Below are 23,424 nucleotides of genomic sequence, written 5' to 3' on the forward strand. Positions count from 1 at the left end.
CGCACACGCACACGCACACGCACACGCACACACACACACACACACACACACACACAGAGGATGCGCTCGACAGGCCGAAGGCGGGCAAAATCGCCATAGCAACGACAGTCTCAAGCTTTCGATTGGCTATCAGCACTTGCGCGCCTTCTCTGCTCCTCCCACCAGGCTCCGGGAGGGGCAAGATGCGCGCGCAGCCCAACAGAGTGGCGGGGCGAAGGCGGGCCAGGTTGCTATGGCAATTAACGTCACGCCCCCATCCCAGAATGCGGCCTCCGATTGGTCCGCGTTGCTGACAACCTCCTAGCTTTCCCCGCCTCGAACACCGCTTAGGTTTGTGAGCGGGAAAGACTCAGAGGATGGCAAACTCGGAGGACGTAGGAGAGCTGCGGTTTCGGGGCCCGGGGAGGAAGGAAAAGCGAGGCTGCCCTGTCAGGGTGTGGAGTTGAGGGGAGGTGTTTTGCAGAAAGCTCTCTGGTCCCTGTTCGAATCCACGCCCTGCCCCGCCCCCAGCCTCAGTTTCCCCATCTGTAAGCTGGACACTTCCGCTCTCAGGGTCCAGCGAGGGCCCCCCGTGGGCCTTATTCCCTCGGCCTGAACAGAAGAGGCCCCAATGACAGGAGACGAGTGTGGTGTGGGCAGAGGCCTCCCCGACCCTCGTGAGGAGAAAGGCTGGCTGGATCCCGGTAGAGTGGAGCACTCGGCGCCCCTCGGGGGCAAACGCAGGAGACCTCGCGGAGGGCCTGGAAAAGGTTTGGGGAGTTGAGGGCCCCACGAGCGTGGAGGGGGAGGCAGTGTCGCCAAGATGATGGCTCCTCTCCTCAGCCCTCTGGACACCATCTGCCATGCAAGGTCCCTCGTTCACAAGGTGCCCCGAGTCCCCCCTTGGTACACAGCAGGCGCTCAATAAATACTTGTGGATGAACGAATTCTTCCTGCAAGTAGTTTATTGTCTCCCGTTTTACAGAAGCGAGAACCAAAGTCTGGCCGGTAAAGGCGTCCCTGGGCACCCATGCCAGGCACTGAGGCTAACCCCCACTCTCTGGGTGTTCACAGGCATTGGGACCAGTGGAAGGAGGAGCAAGCCTGGGGCAGATACGTTGGGGGGGTGGCCACAGTGGCTGGCAGGCAAGTGTTGGGAGGAGTCCCCTCTGATCCTAGCCCCGGGGTGGTTTCAGGCAGCCCCTTTGTTCGTGGGCAGTGGGCGGGCAGACATCGAAGTCAGCTTCATTTTACGGGAAGAGAGACTGAGGTCTCAGGCTCCCAGCTGGGAGGGTGGAGAAGCAACCCTTCCCCACAGTCCCGAGGAGGAAGCACGTTAGGACAGGGAGGAGCCAGCTCTGCCCACTGCCCTCAGCCACCAGCTCCCCGCTTAGGGCCCCCCCCCCCCCCCGCCTCAATGCCAGCTGGCGTTACCCCTTAGCATCCTTAAAGATACAGCCCCGGGCTTCCCTGGTGGCGCAGTGGTTGAGAGTCCGCCTGCCGATGCGGGGGACACGGGTTCTTGCACCGGTCCGGGAAGATATCACGCGCCGCGGAGCGGCTGGGCCCATCAGCCATGGCCGCTGAGCCTGCGCGTCCAGAGCCTGTGCTCCGCAATGGGAGAGGCCACAACAGTGAGAGGCCCGCGTACCGCAAAAAAAAAAAAAAAAAGATACAGCCCCGAGGCCTCTTCCTCCAGGCAGCCTTCCTTGAACACCCTCAGGCAGAAAGCATCATCTTTCTCTTCCGTGCACCACCAGCCAAGGGCCCCTTCTGACCCCCCTGGCTGGGCCCATCCCTGCCAGTTCTACTCCCTCACCGTAACTCTCCCAGCCTGGGGGTTAGGAGGGAAGGCATGAGGAGGGGCATATTGGATCCCAACCTGGGGTGAAGTGAGGCAGACTCGGGGCTCCAGGGCCTGGGGGGGAGACAGAAAGTCCATGTTTAGTTTGTGCAGAAGGTGGCTGCTATCTACACCACTGTGACTAACCCAGGAAGGCTTCTGAGAGGAGGACCACTCTCCCTGCTGAAGGAGGGCTGAGGCTTCATTCACCCTGGTGTACAGCAGGCTTGCCACAAAATGCTGATGGAGCCCTGGAGGAGGTGAAGTAACCGACACTGAGTATTTAATGAGTGGAGATGGGGGTGATGAGGGCTCTAGTGGCTAAGGAGAGGGACCAGGGATGTCCAGGAGCGATCCCTCACCCCAAATCACATGACACTGTCTGACCCAGATGGCAACCTTGGCCTCTTTGAGGCTCAGTGACCGCAGCTGCCCCTCAGCATATTAGGAGAATCTCAGAAGCCACTAGCCATAGGGGAAGTCGAGGTCCCATTGCAAGTTGATATTCAGGACCCAAGTGGAAACCAGTTTTTGAGGCTCAGGCCCTGTCTGTCTCTCCCCAGTCCTGGCCAGGCCACACCTCCCCCTTCAAGCCCAAGCCCCAGCCAGATCTGTAAGGCAGCAAATGCAGGACCAACATGGAGATGGCTGGATCCCACCCAGGCTCAGCCTGCAGGCAGCAACTCCACAGCCTGGGGAGGAGTGGGGTGGTTGGTCCTGCAGTGGGCCACTCACAGGTGTGGCCAGGGAATAGTGTGCCATCCAAAGATGGGGGCCCCCAGCACCTGCAGAAAGCCCAAAGGATGAGTAAATCAGAGACTTAAGCTCTGGTGCCAGCCAAGGATGAGCGTTCTCCTGGAGTTCTGATGATTGGGGTGTATTCAGTAGGACACTCACGAGGATCAGGGATGGGGTACCCCTAGCAGGGCCACTGCACGATGTTGGTCAGAGGGACCCTGCAGCTGGACTCCCACAAGAGCTGAGGATCGAGTGTACCCCCAGCTGGTTTATGAGTGCCTCCCAGCAGGACCTTTACAGACATGGGGGTCCCACAGCTGGATGCCCACAGAGATTGGTGTCAGGGGTGCTCCTTGAGAGGGTCCCGGCTCCGTGCTAATGACGCCAGGCCTCTCTAGAGAAATGGGTGCTTGCCATACGCCCTCTAAGGCCTCCACGGGGATCATGGCGAACATCAGGATGACACTGGGGTCCCCAGGCCTGAGGCAGGGCCTGCGGCGCGGATGCTTTTACTGCGCCCCCCACCGCCTCCACCCGCCGCGTGCCCGCGGGGCCCAGTCAGGCCAAGCCTCCGCCCCCCACCTGCGGTCCAAGGACCCGTCCGGCGTCTCTGTCTCTTCGGGAACCCCCTCGGGCTCCAGCGCGTCCTCTGCAGCCCCCGGTGGGGCGGCGTTCAGGTCATGGCCCACGGGGCGCGGCATCCAGCCGGGGATCCAGGGCGCCGCCGGCGTGGGCCGAGGCAGGAACCAGGAGAAGCCGGGCGCCGGGGCGAGCGCCACGAGCTGGGGCCGAGCGGGGCTGGAGGTGGTGGCGCGCGGGATGAGGAAGAAGATATAGAGGCCCGTGACCACGAGGCCCGCGGCCACAAGCACTGCCAGGGCGACGGCCGCGTGGAAGACCCGGGCCGAGCTGGCCAGCGTCAGGCGGCGCGACAGCGGGCGGCCGAGGCGCAGCGGCGGCGGCGGCGGCGGCGGGGGGCGGGCCTTGCGCGGTCCGGGCGCGGGCGGCGGCTGCCGCACGTAGAGCAGGCCGCGCCGGCGGTCGAAGCGCACGGAGCCCTGGAGCGGCGGCGGGGCGCGTGCGGAGCCGGGCAGCAGGCCGAGCTGCGTGGGCAGCGCGGGGAGCCCGCGGCGTGGGGCCAGGCGCGTGGGCGCGCGGCACACGGGACAGGCCACCGCGTCGCCGCCGCCCGCCGTGGCCAGAGACAGACGAGCCAGGCACTCGAGGCAGAAGACATGGCTGCAGTCCAGGCACTTGGGCAGCTTGAATACGCTGTCGAAGGGCGACACGCAGATGAGGCATTCCACGGGGGACGCGGGCGGCAGGATGGGTCCCTGGCTGCCGTCCCCTTCCTCCTCATCACCCTCGTCTTCGTCCTCTCCCCTGCTGGGGGGCCGGAGTGTGGACGGCGAGCCCGGGATGCTAGGCTCCGAGCCCAGGGGGACCCGGGGGCGGCGGATCCAGGGCGGCCGAGGGCAGGGCATCTGGACCCGGCCTGCGGGGACAGGCGGTCAGGCAGCGAAGGGGCCGGGGGGAGACGGCAGAGGGGATCTGGGGAGGGTCAGGGGCTGGGCTCTGGAAGGATCACCCCACACAGGGCAGGGGCGTCCAGAGAAGGGGAAGCAGAGCCCAGTAGGCAAGGAGACTGGGAGTTGGGACAGAGGAGCGTGCAGGTAGAGATCTGGACTGGAGGCACACAGGCAGGTGAGACCCAGAGGGGTTCCGAAGAGGATTAGGGACAGGGACAGACAAACGGAGCACCGCAGATTCTGAGCTACACTTGGGGGATGCCCCAGCCAAGAGCCAGGTGGACCTGGGTGACTCCAGGAAGGATCCCAGACAGGCGTGGAGAGGAGACAGGGACTCCCAGGAAAGCTGGGCAGAGACAGACCCTGGGAGACCACAGAAGACAAACGGGAAAAGCAGATGAAGGAGGATGGAAGCTTCAGGATAGGTGGCCAGCAGCCCAGGAGTCAGACTCCCCAGTGACAGACCCCAGCGGGCCAGCAGGCTCTTCCCACCTGCTGGTGCCTCCTCCCTCTGGCTGGCGCCTCCTCCCTCTGGCTGGCGCCTCCTTGCCTGTTCTGCCCTCAACCCTCGGCCTACCTGCCGCTGGATACTAATGCCCCTCCCCATGGGCGGGTGCCTGTGGTGGGGCCACTCCCTCCAGATGCCAGGTTCCCACCACACCTGTCACACTGCCCTCCCCGCCCCTAGGGAGGTGGCCACCAGGACAGGGAACACCAAGCCCGACATCGGCCAGATGTCGGGGGTGCAAGGAAGGAGGCACAGGCTGACAGGACGTTGACAGTCCAGGCTCATCAGGAGGGGGGGTCCCCACCACCACTCCCAGTCTTCAACACCTCATGAATCCTCCACCTAGAGCCACTGGTGGGGTGAGTGCAACCTGGGGTATCAGTGGCTCTGGGCAGGGGCAGCGTGTCCAGGAAGAGTGGGACTTCTAGAGTCCCGGGCAGGCTGACCCCACAGTAGACTGGACCGGACCAGCCCTCTCCAGCCAATGACAAGGGGCTAGAAACTGTCTTGGTCCAGAGCCCAGGCCTTGGCTTCCTCACCCTGGGGCTGCTTCCTGGCAACACACCTCTCAGGGCAGTGGGCTGCAGCCACCAAGCCCCTCCCCAGACCAGTGACATCTCTGCCAGGACAACCCCACCCCTCATCTTCCAACACCTGCTGGAACAGTCCAGGCAGCCAGGCCTGCAGCCCAGGGTGCCATGGTTCTGAGTCAGTGGTGCTTCCTGAGCCGAGCACTTCCCTGGTGGGTCCAGGTCCCAACAGACCAGAAGACATGCCAGGAACATGGGCAGCTCCTCAGAAACACCAGTCATCCTGCCCCTCACCCCCTGCTCCCAGATACCCTTCCCCATTGAGCACAGACAGTGGCACAGGTGGGTGGGGCCACCCCAAAGGGCAAACAGGTTTATTGCAGCTGTGGCCAGGCAATCAGCGGTTGGACTTGGCCACACGTTCCAGCTCATCCTTCTTCTTGATAGCGTAGGAGTTGGAGGAGCCCTGCAAGAAGGGATGGTTAGTTCCAATGTCGGAGGACCCTCCCCTTGAGACTCGCGCCCCCCCCCCCCAGGTGTCCTCACCCACCTTGGCAGCGTTGATGAGCTCGTCTGCCAGGCACTCGGCAATGGTCTTGATGTTCCGGAAGGCGGCCTCACGAGCACCTGTGCACAGCAGCCAGATGGCCTAGGGAGCACAGGGGTTCCTGTGCTAAGTAGGGGTTGCCCCTACACCACGCAGGGACACGGCTCTCCAGTACCCTGGGACCCAACAAATGCTGCCTACCACGTTGCCATCCGCAGGCCAACTGAGGCAAGACACAGTGGGAGCCCACAGCGCTGCCCAGGTGCCATGCTGCTAGATCTGGGATCAGACTGAGGGGCACAAAAAAGTGTGCGGACACAAAGGCTGAAGCTGGGTCCCTGATGACAGGTGACTTAAAACTAGCCATGACAGGGAAATGCAATGTGTTCCTGGCCTGGAACCCTTGACTGAAAACGAACAGCTAGAAAGGGTATGCTTGGGGACAGCTCCATAAACTGGAACAGTGATGTAATGTCAAATGTTAGATTGCTGTTACATTTCTTGGGGGTGATGGTGGGGACAGAACATCTTTATTCTAGGGGGACACCCACTGAAATGTTAACAGGGAAATGGTCAAAACACCTGCAACTGATTCTCAAATGGTCCAAGAAAATAAAAAAAAAACAGTGTAAAAACATATACCCAAATGAAACGGGCCCTTCAATCTAATGCTGCCCAGGAGAGGGCCCAGAGCTAGGACGTGCTCTGCGTGGGGTGGGAATCCAGGAAGCCTTCATTACCTGACACTCAGGTAAACATGCAGACAAGAGATGAACATTCCCACTTGCCAGCCTCTGCTGCCCCAGGCAGGATTCTGCCAGAGCCTGGTGGCTGCTCCTGGCCACCCACGTGTGCCCCAAAGCCCCAAGCCCACCTGATTCACACGGCGCAGCGGGGACACGTCCACGGCCTGCCGCCTCACTGTTCCAGCACGCCCAATGCGGGTCGAGTCCTCCCGGGGGCCGCTGTTGATGATGGCATTCACCAGGACCTGCAGGGGGTTCTAAAAGAAGGGGGCCATGAGCCAGATACCGGGCAAGCATCCCTCCCCGACCCTTCACCCCTAAAACCTGGAGCACCCTGGCATGCATATCGTGGGGCGGCCACTGGCTTTAGGGTGTACTAAGGGCACTCTGCCCCACCTGGCCTCAGGGCCCTACCTCGCCTGTGAGCAGATGGATGATCTCAAAGGCATGCTTGACGATGCGCACAGTCATGAGCTTCTTGCCATTGTTGCGGCCATGCATCATCATGGAGTTGGTGAGGCGCTCCACGATGGGGCACTGCGCCTTGCGGAAGCGCTTGGCCGCGTAGCGCCCTGCACTGTGGGGCAGGTATTTGGCATACTTCTCCTTCACTGCGATGTAATCCTGGGGCAGCAGGAAGAGGGGGTGAAGGGACCACGGTCAGGAGCAGGACGGATCTTGGCAGGGGACCAGAGAGACTGAACACCCACTCAGGGTAGCTCCCACCCACCTGCCTGCCACAGAAAAGTAAAACCGAAGCAAGTGACTTTACCAGGACACTAAAAAGAGTACTTCCTTTCTAATGGGAGGAAGGATATGGAAAACTAAGTAGACAACCACCCACGATACCAGTCTTGTTTTAAAAGTGTTCTTCACTCTGCACTGACGTTTTATGTCAAATAACTCTTTGTTCTGGAGGGGCTGTCCCGTGCACTGCAGTATGCCAGTAGCACTCCTCATTACTGACCCCCAAAAATGTACCCCTAAAGGGGTAGGGGCGGGGGGAACTAACCCAGAGAACCAGTGTTTCAAAACAATCATTCAACAATCTTGCCTATATATACATACATATTCCAAGATAGTGTCTAGAAACACTAAACCATTCGAGAGGGTTGAGTCAGAGAACTGTCTATGTGAGGACTACTTTTGCTATTTCCAGTACGAAACCTACACAAAGTCATTCTACCACACACACATGAGAACATGTACAAACAATGAGTTTCTACAAATACAAGGATTAACAGGAAAAGAACACAGAGGATTCTGATGTAGGCACAACAGTCTGGTGTCTAGCCGGGAGAGGACCACTTGCACAAACAGGCAAGTAGACAGACAGGTGTCCATGCAGGGACTCACACTGTGCCAAAAAAAAAAACCGCGAATACCAAATGCCCCAGCAAGTGTTTGGTCAAGCTGCTGGGCCCCATGGTAGAGCCCAGCACAGCTTTCAAGAGAGTGAGAACTCTGATACCAGCTGACTTCTGCTTTCCCAGCCCCTAGGAGAGGACCAGGGGAAAGTGAAAAATCGTTTCTACATTATTAAAGGGTTGTACAAAAAAAAGCAAGAAAAAGAAAACAAAGAAGCAAACACGCATGTGACAGACCACATGTGACCTACAAAGGCTTTATAAAACATTTACTAACTGGCCCTTTTAAGTTTGCAGACCTCTCCCCCAACAAACCCATGAAGGAAAACAGTTCTACAAGACATTGAGTGAAAAACAGGTTTGAATTCTGTTAGGCTCAGTACCTAGGTACCATGATATATTTAGAGGCAACAAAAAGTTTTAATTTCTTTTAAAAGAAGAAAGGGAAAAATATGATCAAACCTGAATTTTATTCGTCATTATACCAATGCAGTCACAAAACAAATTTCTTTTTATGAAGGCCCCACAAAAGTCCTAATGAGGCCAAGTGTAAAACAGTATGGGGGCAACATACAGTGGGAGAACTCCCATTTCCCAATTTCAAAACCTATTACAGGGCTTCCCTGGTGGCGCAGTGGTTGAGAGTCCGCCTGCCGATGCAGGGGACGCGGGTTCGTGCCCTGGTCCGGGAGGATCCCGCGTGCCGCGGAGTGGCTGGGCCCGTGAGCCGTGGCCACTGGGCCTGCGCGTCCGGACCCTGTGCTCTGCAATGGGAGAGGCCACAACAGTGAGAGGCCCGCATACCGCCAAGAAAAACAAAAAAAAACCCCTATTGCAAGACAGTGTGGTACTGGCAAAAGGATAGGCATAGAGACCAATGAAATAAGAGTTCAGAGTTCAGAAACAAACCCTTACATCCTTGCTCAACTGATTTTCAACAAGGGTGCCAAGACCATTCAATGGGATAAATACTCTCTTCAACAAATGGTGCTGCGCATGGGGGATCTTAGTTCCCCAACCAGGGATCGAACCTATGCCCCCTGCATTGAGAACACAAAGTCTTAACCACTGTACCGCCAGGGAAGTCCCTTTACCTTTCTGTTCTTAATTTCACTGATTTCTGTTCTGATCTTTATGATATCCTATCTTCTACTTTGCTTTAGTTGTATTTTGCTCTTTTTATTTTTTGAGGGGTGCTGAGATTATTGATTTGAAACTTTTTTTTCTTTTCTAACAAATCATTATTATAGAAAGTTCCTTCAGTACTGTTCCAGCTTTATCCCACAAGTTTTCATTACAATTTATTCAGTTCTAAATACCCCTTGATTCCCTTAGAGACTTCCTCTATCACCCCTGTATTATTTAGAAGTATATTGTTTCATTTCCTACTGTTTGGAGCATTTTCTGGTATCTTTTTGTTACTGATTTCTTATTTGTTTCGCGTTTGGTTTGATTGTTTAGATTTGTTCAAGTTTGTTTTATGACCCACGGTGTGGTAGATCTTGCTGAATGTTCTGTAAGGCTTCTTGAAATGAATGTGTATTTTGCTGTCACTGGGTGAAGTTTCTATAAATGTCTTCACAATCCTCTTGGTTGGGGTTATTACTCAGACTTTTTACATCCTTGCTGACTTTCTGTCTAGTATTTCTGTCAGTTGCAGGGAGAGGGATGATGAAGTCCTGAAGTATAATTGAGAAACTGTCTATTCCTCTTACAAGTTCTGTAAGTTTCTGCTTCATGTATTTCAAAGTTCTGTTGTTTGGTGCACACACATATAGGATTGCTATGTCATCTTGGTGTACTGACCCTTTAATCATAATAAAAGGGTTCATTTTCTTGCAAAAACAAACAAACAAAAAATGGTGCTAGGACATATACATATAATGTATAAACGAGATTGAAGTTACATTTTACTGCCTAAATTTAAGTACGATACAGAAAACTCCAAGAGACAAAAACAAAAGCTGCTGGGACAACTGGATTTCCCCACACAAAATGATAACGTTGGGCCCTTACACTTTATGGGACTTGAGCATCTGCAGATTTTGGTAAACTTGGGGGCTCTTGGAAAGAACACTCCTCAGATACTGAGGGATGACGGTAAGGCATTTAGATTTTTAGGCATTTGAATCTTTATAATTTGACTCTTCCCTCCAAGGCACAACTTCTGAACTTGAAAAATATTGTCCATTTTTATTTAATTCTAAAACATATAATTTAAATAAAATTTTATAGCCTGAATGAAGTATTGTCCTTGTCATCTTCAATACTTGAGGAAAATAAGAACACTCAAAACTTATAGATGACCTTTAAAAAATAAAATACATGAAACTAAAAAGATAAATAAATTGTGTATTTCACTACAAAACAATTAACTAAACAACTTGTGGGATGTGATACTCCCTCTGAGGAAGGAACCATCTCCTGACAAAAACTGTAGCAACCTCTAACAGGATACAAGGAAAAACAGACACGATGGGTGTGGTGATCCAGGGATCCCTTCTTTACCTGTCCCATCTTCAACTCTACTTAGTGGGACAGCTACAAGTTTCAAGCGACCCCACCCCCAGCTGGGAAGCACAATCATTACACCCTCCTCACCTGCAGGGAAATGTCATTGATCTGCACATCATCGGTGCTCCACTTCCCAAAGAGCTTGATGTCGGGGGTCTCTGCTACTGCAGGTGCAGCTGTCTCCCACTCCGTCATCCTAGGGACAGAAACTGTCAAAGCCCAGGCACACTCACCACAGACTCTGAGGTTAGCGCACAACCTGAGAACTGGGAAGTTAGCAGGAACTGAGAAAGGCTGTGAACATCTGAGCCCACCTTGTGGAATCTTAAAAAATCCACTCATCTGTCAGCAAGAAACACCTGTCTCTCACCCAGGAACCCTGAGGCTAACAGCTGGCAGGCACCCCCTCAACGGTTGCAAGGCGGCCCAGACACGGGCAGGGGATGCCAAATGCCCTGATGCTGCATCCGCTCGAAGTCAAACCCCAACCTTGTTCTTCAAGAGCTCTGCGACCCTAGGAGAGTCTACAAGCCGCTGTGGACTCAGCTTCCTCATCAGTAAAACAGAAGGAGCAATGGTATGAATTCTGCGCTTTACCAGTGCAAAGGTCGAGTTTGGTGTCCGACCCCGACGGGGGGATTAGGGGCTGCTACTTAGGAGAAAGCGTGCCCAGACCAAACTGTGCATCGTGCATGTAAAGATAACGGGAACTTCTTATAATAAATAAAGTACAACTGCAGAGACCAGGCCAACATTCCCCAGTCCGCTGGGGGCAAGGCTACGGCGGCGGCGGGGCATCAGCAAAGGGGCGAGAGTAACCTTCCCCCCGCCTCCATCCTTGTCCCCTGCTCGAGGGAAGCCCCCAGTCTCGGGTCCAACCCACGGCTCCCGGAAGACCCTGAATCGGCCTTCAGACCTCCGACTCCGCGGCAGCCTCACCTTAAGCAGCACCTGAGGCGTCTCGGTCGCTTAGCATAGACCACGCGCCGCCCTGGCACAGACGAGAAAAGGCCGCACGCCGCGGGCGGACGCTTTTAAGGGAGGCGAGAACTTCCGGGTCACCGAAGGCCGCGCGTGCGCAGAAGAACAAGGCGTATTTACGGACCAATTCGGAGCGAGCATGTAAAGGCGCCCTCTGGGCCAAACGGAAACCGTAAACCCCCGGCGCATGCGTACTTGCAGAAGCGGGCCCAAAGGTTGTGCCTGGCGGATGTCCAACTTCCAGCACTTGCCAGTTCGTAGGGGTCCCCTGCACAGGCGCAGAGGTCTGTATGAGGTCAACGCCGCCATGTTTGATGAGGGCAGAAGTCTGGCCCGCGCTCGTCGCTGCCCATACAGGACCCGGCGACTCAGTGAGGCCAGAGCGTCGCGACTGCTGTCCGCTGTGGTCCGGGCCCCGCGCGCGTGGGCGGGCACCACTCGCGGGCCCCCCTCCCCCACACTCGCGCGCTCTGGGCTGCTTGGGGCCTGAGCCTCCGAAAGGGGACCCTTCCCTTCACCCCATGCCGGGGTCCCCCCGCGACCGACCATTGTCTCTCTTTGGCCCCCGCCTCTCCTGCCCCGTTACCGCGTGCGGGAGGTGGTCGGGGAGGTGCCCTGGAGGAGGAGCCTGAGGGACAGCCCCCGCCCTTTTTGATCCAGCTGGGGCCTGTGCTGCCGAGGTCACTGATCGAGTGCAGGGCAGGCACGGTGGTGCGTGCCCTGCGCACTCTGCAGCCGCACCCAGTGACACCGGCGGTCTGCGTGGAGAGCACGTGCCAAGACTTCACATCCCCCGCCTAGACTCTGGAGCCGAACTGGGTTGTGGACGCCTCCTCGGCGGGCTTCGCAGAGGCAGCGACCACTGTAGCTGCACACCCATGCTGGCTGCAGATGGCAGGGAGCGGCATCTGGCAGAGCTTGGTCTCCAAGGCGCCTGAGGCTCCTCACCTCCAGGTGCCCACCTCATCGTCTAAGGGTGGGAGTTGCCCTTCTCAGACCCGAAGGGCCCCAGCCACGTGACCCAGGCGGTCCTTCATTTGTCCGCACCAACCCCAATTGCCCACCTTCGGGGCATGCGCATTACAGGTGCTCAGCAGCCGCGACGTTTGCTGACTGATTGTAAAGGATACTGACTAACTATAAAGGCTCGCCCCTATCCCTATCCCAATTCCAGGAGCGTTTCAGACCAGAAACTCTGGGCCCCCTTGGACTGTCGTCGTCAGTCACAGCTCATGCCACTGCTCAGGGGGACACAAGCCTTGAAGCTGGTCTGGGCAGCGGGTTAGACCTCAGGCTCGGGTGGATTGAAGTCTGGGAGCCGCACCCAGAGAGGCCAAGGCCCCCAGCCACTGCAGCCTGTGGCCTTATCCCTGGCCTCTGCCTTGGTATGTACAGAGCAGCAGCCTCGGACCTTTTACTGGGGTTGGGGAGGAGCTAAGTAGGTTCCTTCCTGGTCCTGGAGAGACCCTCTCTGATCATTGGGGGGCCCTCCCCGGTCCTGGGGGAAACAGCTGGGGAGGTGCTGACTGGGGGAAAACAGGGAGGCTGGGAGTAGGCACCAGGCACCCTCACACTCAGCAGGATCCAGGGGGCCCCCCAACCTTGCCTCTTTCTCCTCCAAAGTGGACAGGGGCCCACCCCCTCTGAACCTCAGTTTCCCCTGTCAGTGTGGAAGTGAGAACTAAATCAGACAAGGTGAGTTTGGAGCCTGTGGCCTGACTGTCAGTGGTCACTCGATAATGGGCATCTTTATAGACCTGACAGGAATGACCCACCATGCATGGGAGGGCAGGAGAGAGGTCCTGCAGTAAAGCCCTATGTGGTGCGGGGTAGGGGGTCACCTTGCATAGCTGATGATCACACACTACTTGCCAGGCCTAAGACAGTCCAGCCTCCTCAGGTCCCCAGGACACAGGCACAAAATCTGGAGTCTGATCCCATAAGTCTAGGGATGTTGGTGCTGTGTTCTTCAGGCTGGAGGGGGAAAGTCTCTGCAGAAGCCCCTTTGCATTCCTGGTGCATCATGTTCACTCTGGGCTGACCAGCTCTGGCCATCTCCTCTGCCCTGATTTTCTAACTGCTCCATGAGGGTAGAGGCTGTTTGGTTTCTTCTCCACTGTGTCCCCAGCTGGAAGTACTGAGTCTGGCACACAGTATCTGCTCACAAGTAACTGCTGAAAAAACGATGGATGGAAGGATGGATGGGGCAGTTCTCCCTAGTCTTGCTGCTCCCTCTCTGGGCTTCAGGCAGACACCAAGCGGCTAGGTCTCGCTTCTCCACCAGACACCAATTCCAGACCCAGAGTCCTGCTGTCTCCTGTTCAGAACACCTCCTTACCTGAGTCTGCCCCTCTTCCTGGCCACAGTCTGGGGAAACCCCTTCCTAATGCCACGTAGGCATTAGGAGTCTGGGAATCAGACCATTTCAGACCTAATCTTCAGAACAACTTGATTAGGCAGTCAGGGAGGCCCAGAGAGGTGCAGTAACTTGCCCAGGGTCACATAGCAAAATGGGGCAGAGCTGGGATTGTAAGGTGGTTGGCCCCGGGGCCTGACCTCTCCCTCCTCCGCTGGCCTCTCCACCATCTCTGCATCATGTCTCCCCCAGTGCCGCCGATCTCTGAACATACAAAGTGCCCAGTAAACAAATGAGTTCAGTCAACTCTAGGCCTTTCCACTGGATCTAGCATGATCCAGAGAGGGGCTCTCCCTGCGCCTTAGGCTTCTCCCTTTTTATTTAATTTATTTAATTAATTAATTTATTTGCGGTACGTGGGCCTCTCACTGTTGTGGCCTCTCCCGTTGCGGAGCACAGGCTCTGGACGCGCAGGCTCAGCGGCCATGGCTCACGGGCCCAGCCGCTCCGCGGCATGTGGTATCTTTCCGGACCAGGGCACGAACCCGTGTCCCCTGCATCGGCAGGCGGACTCTCAACCACTGCGCCACCAGGGAAGCCCGGCTTCTCCCTTTTTAAAGAAAAGACTGCTGAGCCAGTAACCATGTAATTACTGAGGAAAGATGGTCTCTTTGGTTCCAAACCTGCTCAAACAAAGTAACAAGTGAACGTGAACAAGCAAGCATATTTATTGTTCCTCTAACTCCTGCAGGACTGTGTCTCCCCCCCCCACCCCCACAGCTGCTTGGAAGAGAACAAGTTGATCTTTCCCACTATCCTGGGCCTCTCACTGCCTTGGCCACTGACCATGAGTCTAAACCTGGGCTCACAGGGGTGGTTGGCTTGGTCTGAGTGCGTGCTACAGGAGCGGAAGGTCTAGACCTCAAAGCAAGGGAGGTGCCTGGGCCAGTTCACCTGCTAGGTGGGCCAGCCTAAGCCCCTTCCCCATTCTCAATTTGCTTAGCTGTAAATTAGGACCACGTGTTCACGGTGGCTCTTTGGAATTGGGGTCAGGAGTGAGGCAACAGGGTAGAACGTGCAGGACGGGGGTGCCAACGCTGGATCAAATCCGGACCTGTCTTCTCACTTGCAGCACTTGGGGTAAAGAATAGTGGGGAGGAGGAACTGGGCTGGATTTGGAAACCTTAGGACAGGGTATTAATAGGGGTCTCAGAGGCTTGGGTTAAGGATAAATCCAGAAACACATTTTGAACATCCAAATATCCAGAATTAGTGGGTACAGGATCTCAAATCTTGGAGACCAGATATATGAATTCAGATGTCTCACAGATACAGATTATGGTGGCTGCGATTTGGAGGTGCGAGGCACAAACTGGGAGAGAAACGGGGACCTGGACTTGAAGGGGAATCCAAGGCCTTACCTGGAGGAGAAACAGAGACCTGGATTTGGGGGGGACTCAGAGGCAGGAATTGGGGGGAGAACCAGGCATCCGGATTGGGCGGAAGTAGAGGCGGGAACTTAAGAAGTTACTGGTCACGGAGCGGGAGGACCCGGCCATGGGGATCTTGCGGGGGTCTAAGGACACGGCCTAAACCTTTGGGGGGACGCTCCGGCCTACCTCAGTCCTGCACTTGGAACCGACTGACAGCTTGGACCTAGACCGGAAGCCCCGCCCTTCCCTGGGAACGACCAATCACCAGAATCCAAGTGATTGCCTGCTGGATGACGTAATGCGTCTCCAAGGCGATGGCGAATCGCAGGAAGGCTCCAGCTTCACCCGGAAGCTGGAGTTCCCACCGCCCCCTGCGGAGGCGGGGGAAATGGGGGGTCGCCATGGTAACCCCAAGGCCCAGTCAAGCCTGGACAAGATCGCCGGTTCCCCTCCCGCCAGGTTCTCCGCCGCTGAACTACCCGGCAGAGCCTGGGGCGGACCCCGGGCAGAACCTCATTTTCTCAAGCCTCTCCGTCCCGGCCTCCTCTGGTCACTCCTGACGCCGCGCCGGTCCGGAGAACCACGGAGATGGCAGTCTTCCGGGCGCCAAGAGCCGACAGCTCAGGGCACCCCGAAGGACGAACGCCAGGACTCCTGCACTTCCGGTCCGGGCGGGGCCCCGGCGGGGTCGGCTAGTTGGTTCCGGAGCTGAGGCGGTTCGGGGTCTAACTCGGGCTTGTGCGGGAGTCCGCGGCCTAGAGGGGCGACCGGCCCGAGCCTCCTGCTCTGTCGGAGCCTCAGGTCCGAGTGGAGGGCCGGCTAGGGCTCCCGAGGAGCCACCCATTTTCCGTGAGGGTGGGAGCGCCTGGATACCGCTCCCGGGGCCCTCCCTTCCGCCCTTCGAGGGTGGAGGCGGGCACGATGCTCCCGCGGCTCGCGGGGCTGAGGTGAAGCGTTGGTGCAGGTCGAGCACTGGACTGTATCGTGGACGGTGGCTGCGAGTCCGGCTGCACGGGTTCTGCCCGGGATGCGCGGCTTGCCTTTCTGGGCCTCAGTTTCCCCATCTGTAAAGTGGGGATGACACATGCAACCATCTCATGGAGAGGTGTGTGAGCGCCAGTCTTTCCAGGTGGCCCCAGAGCTGCATTTAACGCCCTGCACTGGGCGCTAAAGTTTGGAGATTCCTGGAAATCTGAAGGCTAAGAATTTGGCCCAGGCCTGGCTTCCTCTGTCTGAGCCCCTATTTCCCCATCTGTAAAATGGGTGGGGTACTGCCACCGCCTTTCTAGACTTGACATGAGGACTAAAGAATCAGTGTGTATAACACTCTTAGCACAGGGCCAGGTGGTGCCTAGCGGGCACTCAGAATTGTGGCCGCTTTTAGCTTAGTAATAAAATGGATGATCCAGGGACTTCTCTGGCGGTCTAGTGGTTAGGACTGCGTGCGTTCACTGCTGAGGGCCTGGGTTCGATCCCTGGCCAGGGAACTAAGATCCTGCAAGCCTCGCTGCACGGCCAAAAAGTAAATAGAAATGGGTTATCCATTCAGCAGACATTTATGAAACTCTGCTGTGCTACAGGCTCCTGATGCTCCAGCTTTTGGAGCTACATCCCCTGAGGATCTGGTTAGAATGGAGTTTTGCCGGAATCTCCATCTCCACACACAGCCTAATAAAGCACAGGTTTTCCCTGCTGGCCGAAAGTGGAGCGTTTCTATGAAACCTTTCCTAAGTCAAAATGGTGTACAGCGAAGAGTCAATTACCTTAGGACACATCTTGCTAATAGATGTGCAAAATAAATAGAAATAAAGCACAGATGCTCACAGACACAGTTCGAAACTATGGCAGCTTGATGCTGAGGTGGTGAGAGTAGTTCTGGGGAAGGAGCTCCTTCGGCGATGCCTCGCCCCGATTGGGGTGTGTGCTTCCTCTATCACTCAGCTCACTGCAAAACAAATGCTGAACGCTGTTTTCGCTTTTTAACTTTTTTCTTAAAAGTGAAAATTTCTTTCACTTAGATAAAATAGGTACTAATGTAGGTCTTTCATAACAGCAAAGGGGCATAACGCAAACTTTTGAAAAGTGGGGGATGCATATATTGGGATGGTTTGTTACTCAACAGTAGATAACTCAGCCCAGGTGTCAGGACAAGTGGGCCGCTGAAATGTTGTAACAGCAAAAACGTGATGCCTTCCGATTACATAATACCTACTTACTGGACAAAATACAGGGAAGGTATGATCACAGAGGTATAAAGAGATGGCTCACAGTCCCAGATCCACCCAGAGGCAGCCACCGTGAGTTGAATGCCAGAAATACTTTCCCTGTGAGGTCGCTTTTGCATCCTTTGTTTCCACTTAGCAACTTCAGTGTGGAGTCTTAGGTCCCTCAGGTGTCTGCAAGGAGGCTGAATGGTGAGGGAAAGACCAGAGGCTCCACCACCAGGTTATTAGTATGAAGACATGGGGCAGACAGATAGCAGACCCTGCCAAGTGAGTGGCCCCCTGATTCAGGTTAGGTGGCGCCAGGGGCAAGGCCATCTCCTGGGTTTCCAGGGAAGCGGGGGAATGGGTCTCTGACATGGGTTGGGACATGTGAGGCTCCTTGTGTCTGGGAGTCAGGCGTAGCCATGGGGCCTCAGACACTCCTCAACCCTGCAGAAAGTTAGAGGTTTGGGCTAGGCCCCAAAGAGGAAAACATCCATTCTCACATGGCAACCAGAGGGAGCCTCTGAAAACCCAAGTCAGATTTCATCCCTCCCCTGCTCAAAATCCTCCCTGTGTCACTCACGGGAAAAAACAATCCGCACAGTGGCCTGCTAGGCCCAGGGGATATGGCCCCTGTCACCCTCCACTCTCTTCTCCCTCTCAGCTCTGTTCCAGCCACACGGGCCTCCTCAGGGCCTTTGCACTTGCTGTTCCCTCACTGAACATGCTCTTCCCCAGGGAGCCTCATGGCTCACTCTGCCCCTGCCCCCAGGTCTTGCTTTTTTTTTCTTTTTTTTAAAAAAAATTTTTTTAATGACTTTCACATGTCTTTTACTTATTTATTTTTATATTTTGGCCACACCACATGGCATGTGGGATCTTAGTTCCCCGGCCAGGGATTGAACCCATGCCCCCTGCAGTGGAAGCACGGAGTCTTAACCGCTGGATCGCCAGGGAAGTCCCCCCAGGTATTGTTTTGAATCCCACCTTCTCCATGAGGCCTTCACTGACTACTCTACTTACTGTAATTTTTTTTGAGATATTAGTCATGTACCATAAAACTATTTCAAAGTGTACAATTGAGTGTTTTTAGTATCTTCACAAAGTCATGCAACCATCACCACTTTTGTAATTCCAGAACATTTTCATGACCCCAAAAAGAAACCCCATATCCATTAGCAGTCACTCCCATTCCCCCCACCCTCCAGCCCCTGGCAGCCACTAGCTTACTTTCCGTATGGATCTTCCTATTCTAGACATCGTATAAAAGTGGAATCATGGAATACATGCCCTTTCATGTGTGGCTTTTTTCACTTAGCTCCAAGCCCAGTTCCACTTTGTCCAAGCGACCCTTTCCTCCTGCACGTGCCTCTTGTGCTTCACGGTTTTCTTTACACCAGGGTTTCTTCACCTCAGCACTACTGACATGTTGTCCTGGGGTTGGGGGTGGGCTGTGCTGAGCGTTACAGAGTCTCTGGCCTCCGCCCAGTGGATGTCACAGCACCCTCAACCCCAGTTGTGACAACCAAAATTGTCTTCAGACATTGCCAAGGGTCCTCCTGGGGGGCAAAACTCTCCCTGGTGGAGAACTGCTGACTTACATCAACTCGCTTGTTTTTGCTTAGAAGGAAACCTGACGGCATCCACCAAAACATAGAAACAGCCAGAAAAAGAAGGGAACTCGAAGTGTAAATTCCTGGACAGACTCCTTCGGTTAAACTGTGCTTGATAATGCTGAAAGCAGAGGCCCCGGGCTTGAGGCCTGCCTTTGCTCTGACGAGAGAGAGAGGGGCCAGAGTGGAAATGTCAGAGACCTCCCAGTGCCTCCCAGTGCCTCCCAGTGCCTCATGCAGGTTTCCTGCTTGCTGCTGCAGCAGCAAGTTACTACAAACTTAACACATGTTTATTATCTTAAAGTTCTGGAGGTCAGAAGTCCAAAGTGAGTCGTAGGGGCTAAAATCAAGGTGTGGGCAGGGCCGCGTTCCTCCTGAAGGCTCCTTGCCTTTTCCAGCTTCCAGAGGCGGCTCAAATTCCTCATTTCTGTGGCTGCACCACTCTCACCTCTGTTTCTGTCATCACACCTCCTCCTCCCCTGACTCTGGCTCTCCCTCTTATAAGGAGCATCGTGACCACATTTAGGGCCCACCTGGATGATCCAGGACACTCTCCCTATCTCCTGGGCTCTCATCACATCCACAAAGTCCCTTTTGCCATACGAGGTGGCACGTCCGCAGGCTCTGGGGATTGGGATGTGGACCTCTTCGGAGTCTGTTATTCCATCGAGCACACATATACATTGCACTCTAATCCCTGGTCGGCAGCACTTTCCATCGTGGGGCTGCCGCAGCCATCAGATGGCCAGCACTGGGTGAGTCCGGAAGTACGTGCAGGGCAGCTGGTGAAGGGGATGGGTCGGAGGGAAGCAGAGGTCAGCCGGGGGCCAGTGGTCAGACAGGTGAGAGAGGACAGTGGAGGGGCGGGGCAGAAGCAAGCCTGGAGACGCACAGTGTTACCCCTGACCACCTCAGCCACTGAGCTGGCTGCTTAAGCTCCTGCTGAAACGCCTTTCTTTATGTTCTCCCCTTTTTACAGCTTTCAAAACTCTTGAGGAAATTTGGCCAAGCCATCCAGGATGCCTCAGCCATGGGGGTTTGCTTTCATGGCTCCTGGCACCTTTTCCCCTCTTGGAAACTTCCAGCCTCTCCATTTCTCGGCTCTTCGGGCCAGTACACTGAGCAGGCTGATTCCCAGTGAGCTGCCCTGGGATGTCAGGAGCGGCTGAGGTGGAGCCTAGGACCCTGGCAGAGGACAGTGCAGAGAGGCCCCCCTCTCAGGAGGGGAGCCTGCATGGAGGGGTGGTGGGCAGCAGGACAGCTACCCCAGGGCGCAGGCTCGCAGGGCTGTGGCCTTGCTATGAGCCCCAGTCCAGGACCTGACATTTCAAGGAGCCTCGTGTGGGAACCCCACTTCCTCTCCAGCGTCCTGTGTGACCAGGGGTCTTGCTCCTAACCCCCCCGCACCCCGTGAGTGTACTGAGGTGCTTTTCTCGTGCTGCTCCCAGCATAAGCGCTAGGGGGCAGGGGCCTGGGGGAGGGGGAGAACATCTTAGGCAACAAGCTTCTGTAAGAGCAGACGCTGCAGGCAGCCCCCGTCCAGACAAGCCCCGCTCACTGGCGCCCGCCTTCAGTCGGAGTTCCAACCTCCAGGCCTGCCTGACAGCAATAAGGCCTTTGGTAGGCGGGCCTGTGGCAGCGCCAGATAATTCACTCGAGAGGGAGTGGCCCTTTCTGTGCACCCAGAGTGCGAGGTCCTTTCACAAGAGCTCCACGCTCTCCCAGCAGTGCACCCACAGACATGAGAGGTCCCAATTTTGTAAGCCCCTTGAGCCCTGGGAGAGCCAGCAGTGAGAAGCCCCAGGGAGTGCACAAGGGCCTTCTGCCAGAGGTGGAAGCTGCCCACACGCCGGCACACCCGCGCACCCACACTTTTTCCTCTGCAGCAACCTGGCCAAGCCTCCGTGTTCCATCAGGGTAGGCATGCAGGCGAGCGGCCCTCCGAGTGCCCTTCAGCCACAGCTCCAACCTCATTGAGCGTGGTAAGCCCCACCAACAGCTTCAACCAAGCCCTAACACTGCCCCTGGGCAGGAAGACAGACCTCACCGAGCCAGGGCGTTTGATGTGCAAACACCCATAGGATGGAGAAAGGGACACACAGTGGGAGCAGACCGCTGGGGCCGTCACAGCCGGCTGCTGAGTGCCGTAAGGGGGCCGCATCGGCTAACATCAGATGTGTCTGTATGGTTGTGGTGCAGGGGCCACGGGATAGGTGGGCAAAAGATGCGGATTGACATAGGGGGCGGGGGGGGCGGGGCCTGACCAGCGCTTCCCTCCCAGGAGAGCAAGCAGGCTCAGCGTCACCTTTGGGGCCCCGGGGGCCTCGGAATCTGCCCTGAAGCTTTCAAACCCAGATGCTCGAGCCCCACTCGCAGAGATTCTGATTTCAGCTCTGGCGAGCGACCCGCTCACCGGGACGTTTCAGAGCCGCCCAGGTGTTTCCCACCCGCGACCCTTCCACGCCTTTCCCTGTCCAGATCTCCCAGAAGTCTGACTTGGGGCAAGGGCTATCAACCACCATCCTGGTCACTCACCCGCTTTTCCCCGGCCGGGTGGGCTGGACTGCCCCGTCCGGGACGCCATCTCCTTGGCGACGACGCAGGCACACGCTTCCCTGGCCTCGGTTACCACGACAACCGGAGTCCTGGGGCGGACGGAGAGCAGGGGACCCGTGCCGGCAGCCCTCAGCGAGTAAGTGGCATCCTGCGCGTACCCACGACCCCAGCCAGCAAGGCGGGGCCTCGGGGCGCTCGGCGCGGCCGCCACCCCCGCACGCGCGGTCCCCGGCGGAGGCCTGACATGAGCACTTCCGGTCCGCATGCTCCGGGCCCCGGCTGGCCGCCGCAAGTCCGTCCTTCAGGTCCGGGCGGGTCTGTCTTCTGTAGATGTGGCTCCCGCGTCCCGCATCCCGATCGTGGAGGCTGAGGCCCACGAGGGGAGGCACCACCGGGAGGACAGGCATAGAAGGGAGTTTAGCCCGCACTCAGAGGGTTACTCCTTTCGCCCTACTGTGTGTCACGCTCTGCCTTCCCATTGGGTGTACGGTGTAGAATAGGACAGGCGCGCTAGGATTTGCGTCCTCTGGGGCTGTCAGTGGGGGTGAGCTTGGCTTGTGATTCAGGGTGGTGGAGCCGACCCGGCCTCAGCACGGAATCTGTGCCCTCCTCACCTCAAAGCTGCCTCTCTTGATTTCCCTGAAAACCCTCTTATTAGCCTCAGTGGGCCATGTCCAGGTTCTGAGAACGTTCAACCTCACTAACCTCCTTTCCATGGGCTGTTGCCATGCGGTTCTGCCGGACTCAGCCTGGGTCATATTAACCTCTCAGCACCCCACCTCCCTGCCCAAAGGTGGCTGCCTCGTGTCCTATTCCCATACACCAGCAGCCCCGGGGACAGTTAGAAAAGCTGGGCGAGCACTCAGAGTGGAGGTCATGGTTACCCAGGGCAGACGGGAGGTTACTAGTAGAACACCTGAAGCAGCTGCAGTTCAGGGCCAGGGACAGGCTCCTGGCAGCCCTTGCCGAGCTCAGTCACAGATCCTGGGTCCATGGCTGGAAAGTCATCCAGCTACAGGTAAGGGAGTTCGATGGTGCAGGCTAGGAGCAGGGCAGGAGAGGCAGAGAGACGCAGCCATGGTCTGCAGCTTCCCTCTGCTGAGTCCAGTGCTGGGAAGCAGTTGGGCAGAGGGGCCACGGTGGGAGCAGGGTGTCTGGGGACAGTTCTGGAGGTGCCCTGTGCACATGGCTAATGGGTGCCCTCAGCCCCTGCCTCCTGTGAGTTCAGGGTCCCTTCCTGTAAGACGGGGGCTGCTGCTTCCTGGGACCACCCAGTCTTCCTGACCGTCTGTCTAGGCACTGAGCAGTCATCTGACTCTGCATCACCAGGGATCAGGAGAGCCCGCTGTGCAACCCACCCATCCTGTACAGGGTGCTGGGCCGGTCTCTGAATTGGTTTCCTGTAGCTACTACAAGTTACAACCTACTGGGCATCTTAAAACAACAGAACTTTATTCTCTCAGTTCTGTAGGCCAGAAGTCTGAAATCAAGGTGTTGGCAGGGCCATACCCTCGGCAGGCTCTGAGGCAGAAATCATCCTGTACATCTGTCGTGGCTTCTGGTGGTTCCATGTGTTCCTTGGCTTGTGGCTGCCTCACTCCAATCTTGGTCTTCTCTGTCTGCCTCCCTCTTATAAAGATTCTGTCATTGGATTTAGGGACCACCCCAGGAATTCAAGATGATCTCATCTCAAGATCCTTTTTTTTTTTTCTGGCCGCACCCAGCGGCATGTGGAACTTGCCCAACTAAGGATCAAACCTGCACCCCCTGCAGTGGAAGCACAGAGTCTTTTTTAAAATTTTTATTTATTTAATTTTAAAATTTAACTTTATTTATTTTTTATACAGCAGGTTCTTATTAGTTATCTATTTTATACATATTAGTGTATATATGTCAATCCCAATCTCCCAATTAATCCCGTCACCACCACCACCCCACCCTGCCACTTTCCCCCCTTGGTGTCCATACGTTTGTTCT

The 23,424-nt window shown here is 56.2% G+C and overlaps 2 protein-coding genes across 4 annotated transcripts; both read right to left on the reverse strand.

Moving 5' to 3' along the window:
• Window positions 1-1,343: 1,343 nt before the first annotated feature.
• On the reverse strand, window positions 1,344-4,044 carry RNF225 (ring finger protein 225). 3 transcript variants are annotated; one of them, XM_059999004.1, is made up of 2 exons: window positions 3,143-4,044; window positions 1,344-1,897 (listed from the first exon to the last, which is right to left on the reverse strand). In XM_059999004.1, exons 1-2 carry the CDS (start codon window positions 4,042-4,044, stop codon window positions 1,795-1,797), a joined length of 1,005 nt encoding a protein of 334 aa, XP_059854987.1. In that variant the 3' UTR covers window positions 1,344-1,794. The 3 variants fall into 3 exon arrangements, with proteins under 3 accessions (XP_059854987.1, XP_059854988.1, XP_059854986.1); XM_059999005.1 differs by having other exon boundaries at window positions 1,830-2,073; XM_059999003.1 differs by having other exon boundaries at window positions 1,830-2,607.
• Window positions 4,045-5,472: 1,428 nt separating this feature from the next.
• On the reverse strand, window positions 5,473-11,385 carry RPS5 (ribosomal protein S5). Its single transcript, XM_059999010.1, has 6 exons — window positions 11,241-11,385; window positions 10,389-10,497; window positions 6,835-7,044; window positions 6,549-6,677; window positions 5,678-5,776; window positions 5,473-5,593 (listed from the first exon to the last, which is right to left on the reverse strand). Exons 2-6 carry the CDS (start codon window positions 10,494-10,496, stop codon window positions 5,525-5,527), a joined length of 615 nt encoding a protein of 204 aa, XP_059854993.1. The 5' UTR covers window position 10,497; window positions 11,241-11,385; the 3' UTR covers window positions 5,473-5,524.
• Window positions 11,386-23,424: the final 12,039 nt, after the last annotated feature.

The sequence above is a fragment of the Delphinus delphis genome, chromosome 20, assembly GCF_949987515.2.
Source record: "Delphinus delphis chromosome 20, mDelDel1.2, whole genome shotgun sequence".
Lineage (NCBI taxonomy): Eukaryota > Metazoa > Chordata > Mammalia > Artiodactyla > Delphinidae > Delphinus > Delphinus delphis.

Coding starts and splice junctions, on each gene's coding strand:
- RNF225 (XM_059999003.1), bottom strand. CDS start 4,044: ATGCCCTGCCCTCGGCCGCCCTGGATCCGCCGCCCCCGGGTCCCCCTG. Junction 2,608..3,142: donor GACGGGTCCTTGGACCGCAG/GTGGGGGGCGGA, acceptor GGCTTTCTGCAG/GTGCTGGGGGCCCCCATCTT.
- RPS5 (XM_059999010.1), bottom strand. CDS start 10,496: ATGACGGAGTGGGAGACAGCTGCACCTGCAGTAGCAGAGACCCCCGAC. Junction 7,045..10,388: donor TCAATGACATTTCCCTGCAG/GTGAGGAGGGTG, acceptor CTGCTGCCCCAG/GATTACATCGCAGTGAAGGA. Junction 5,594..5,677: donor AGCTCATCAACGCTGCCAAG/GTGGGTGAGGAC, acceptor CCCTTCTTGCAG/GGCTCCTCCAACTCCTACGC.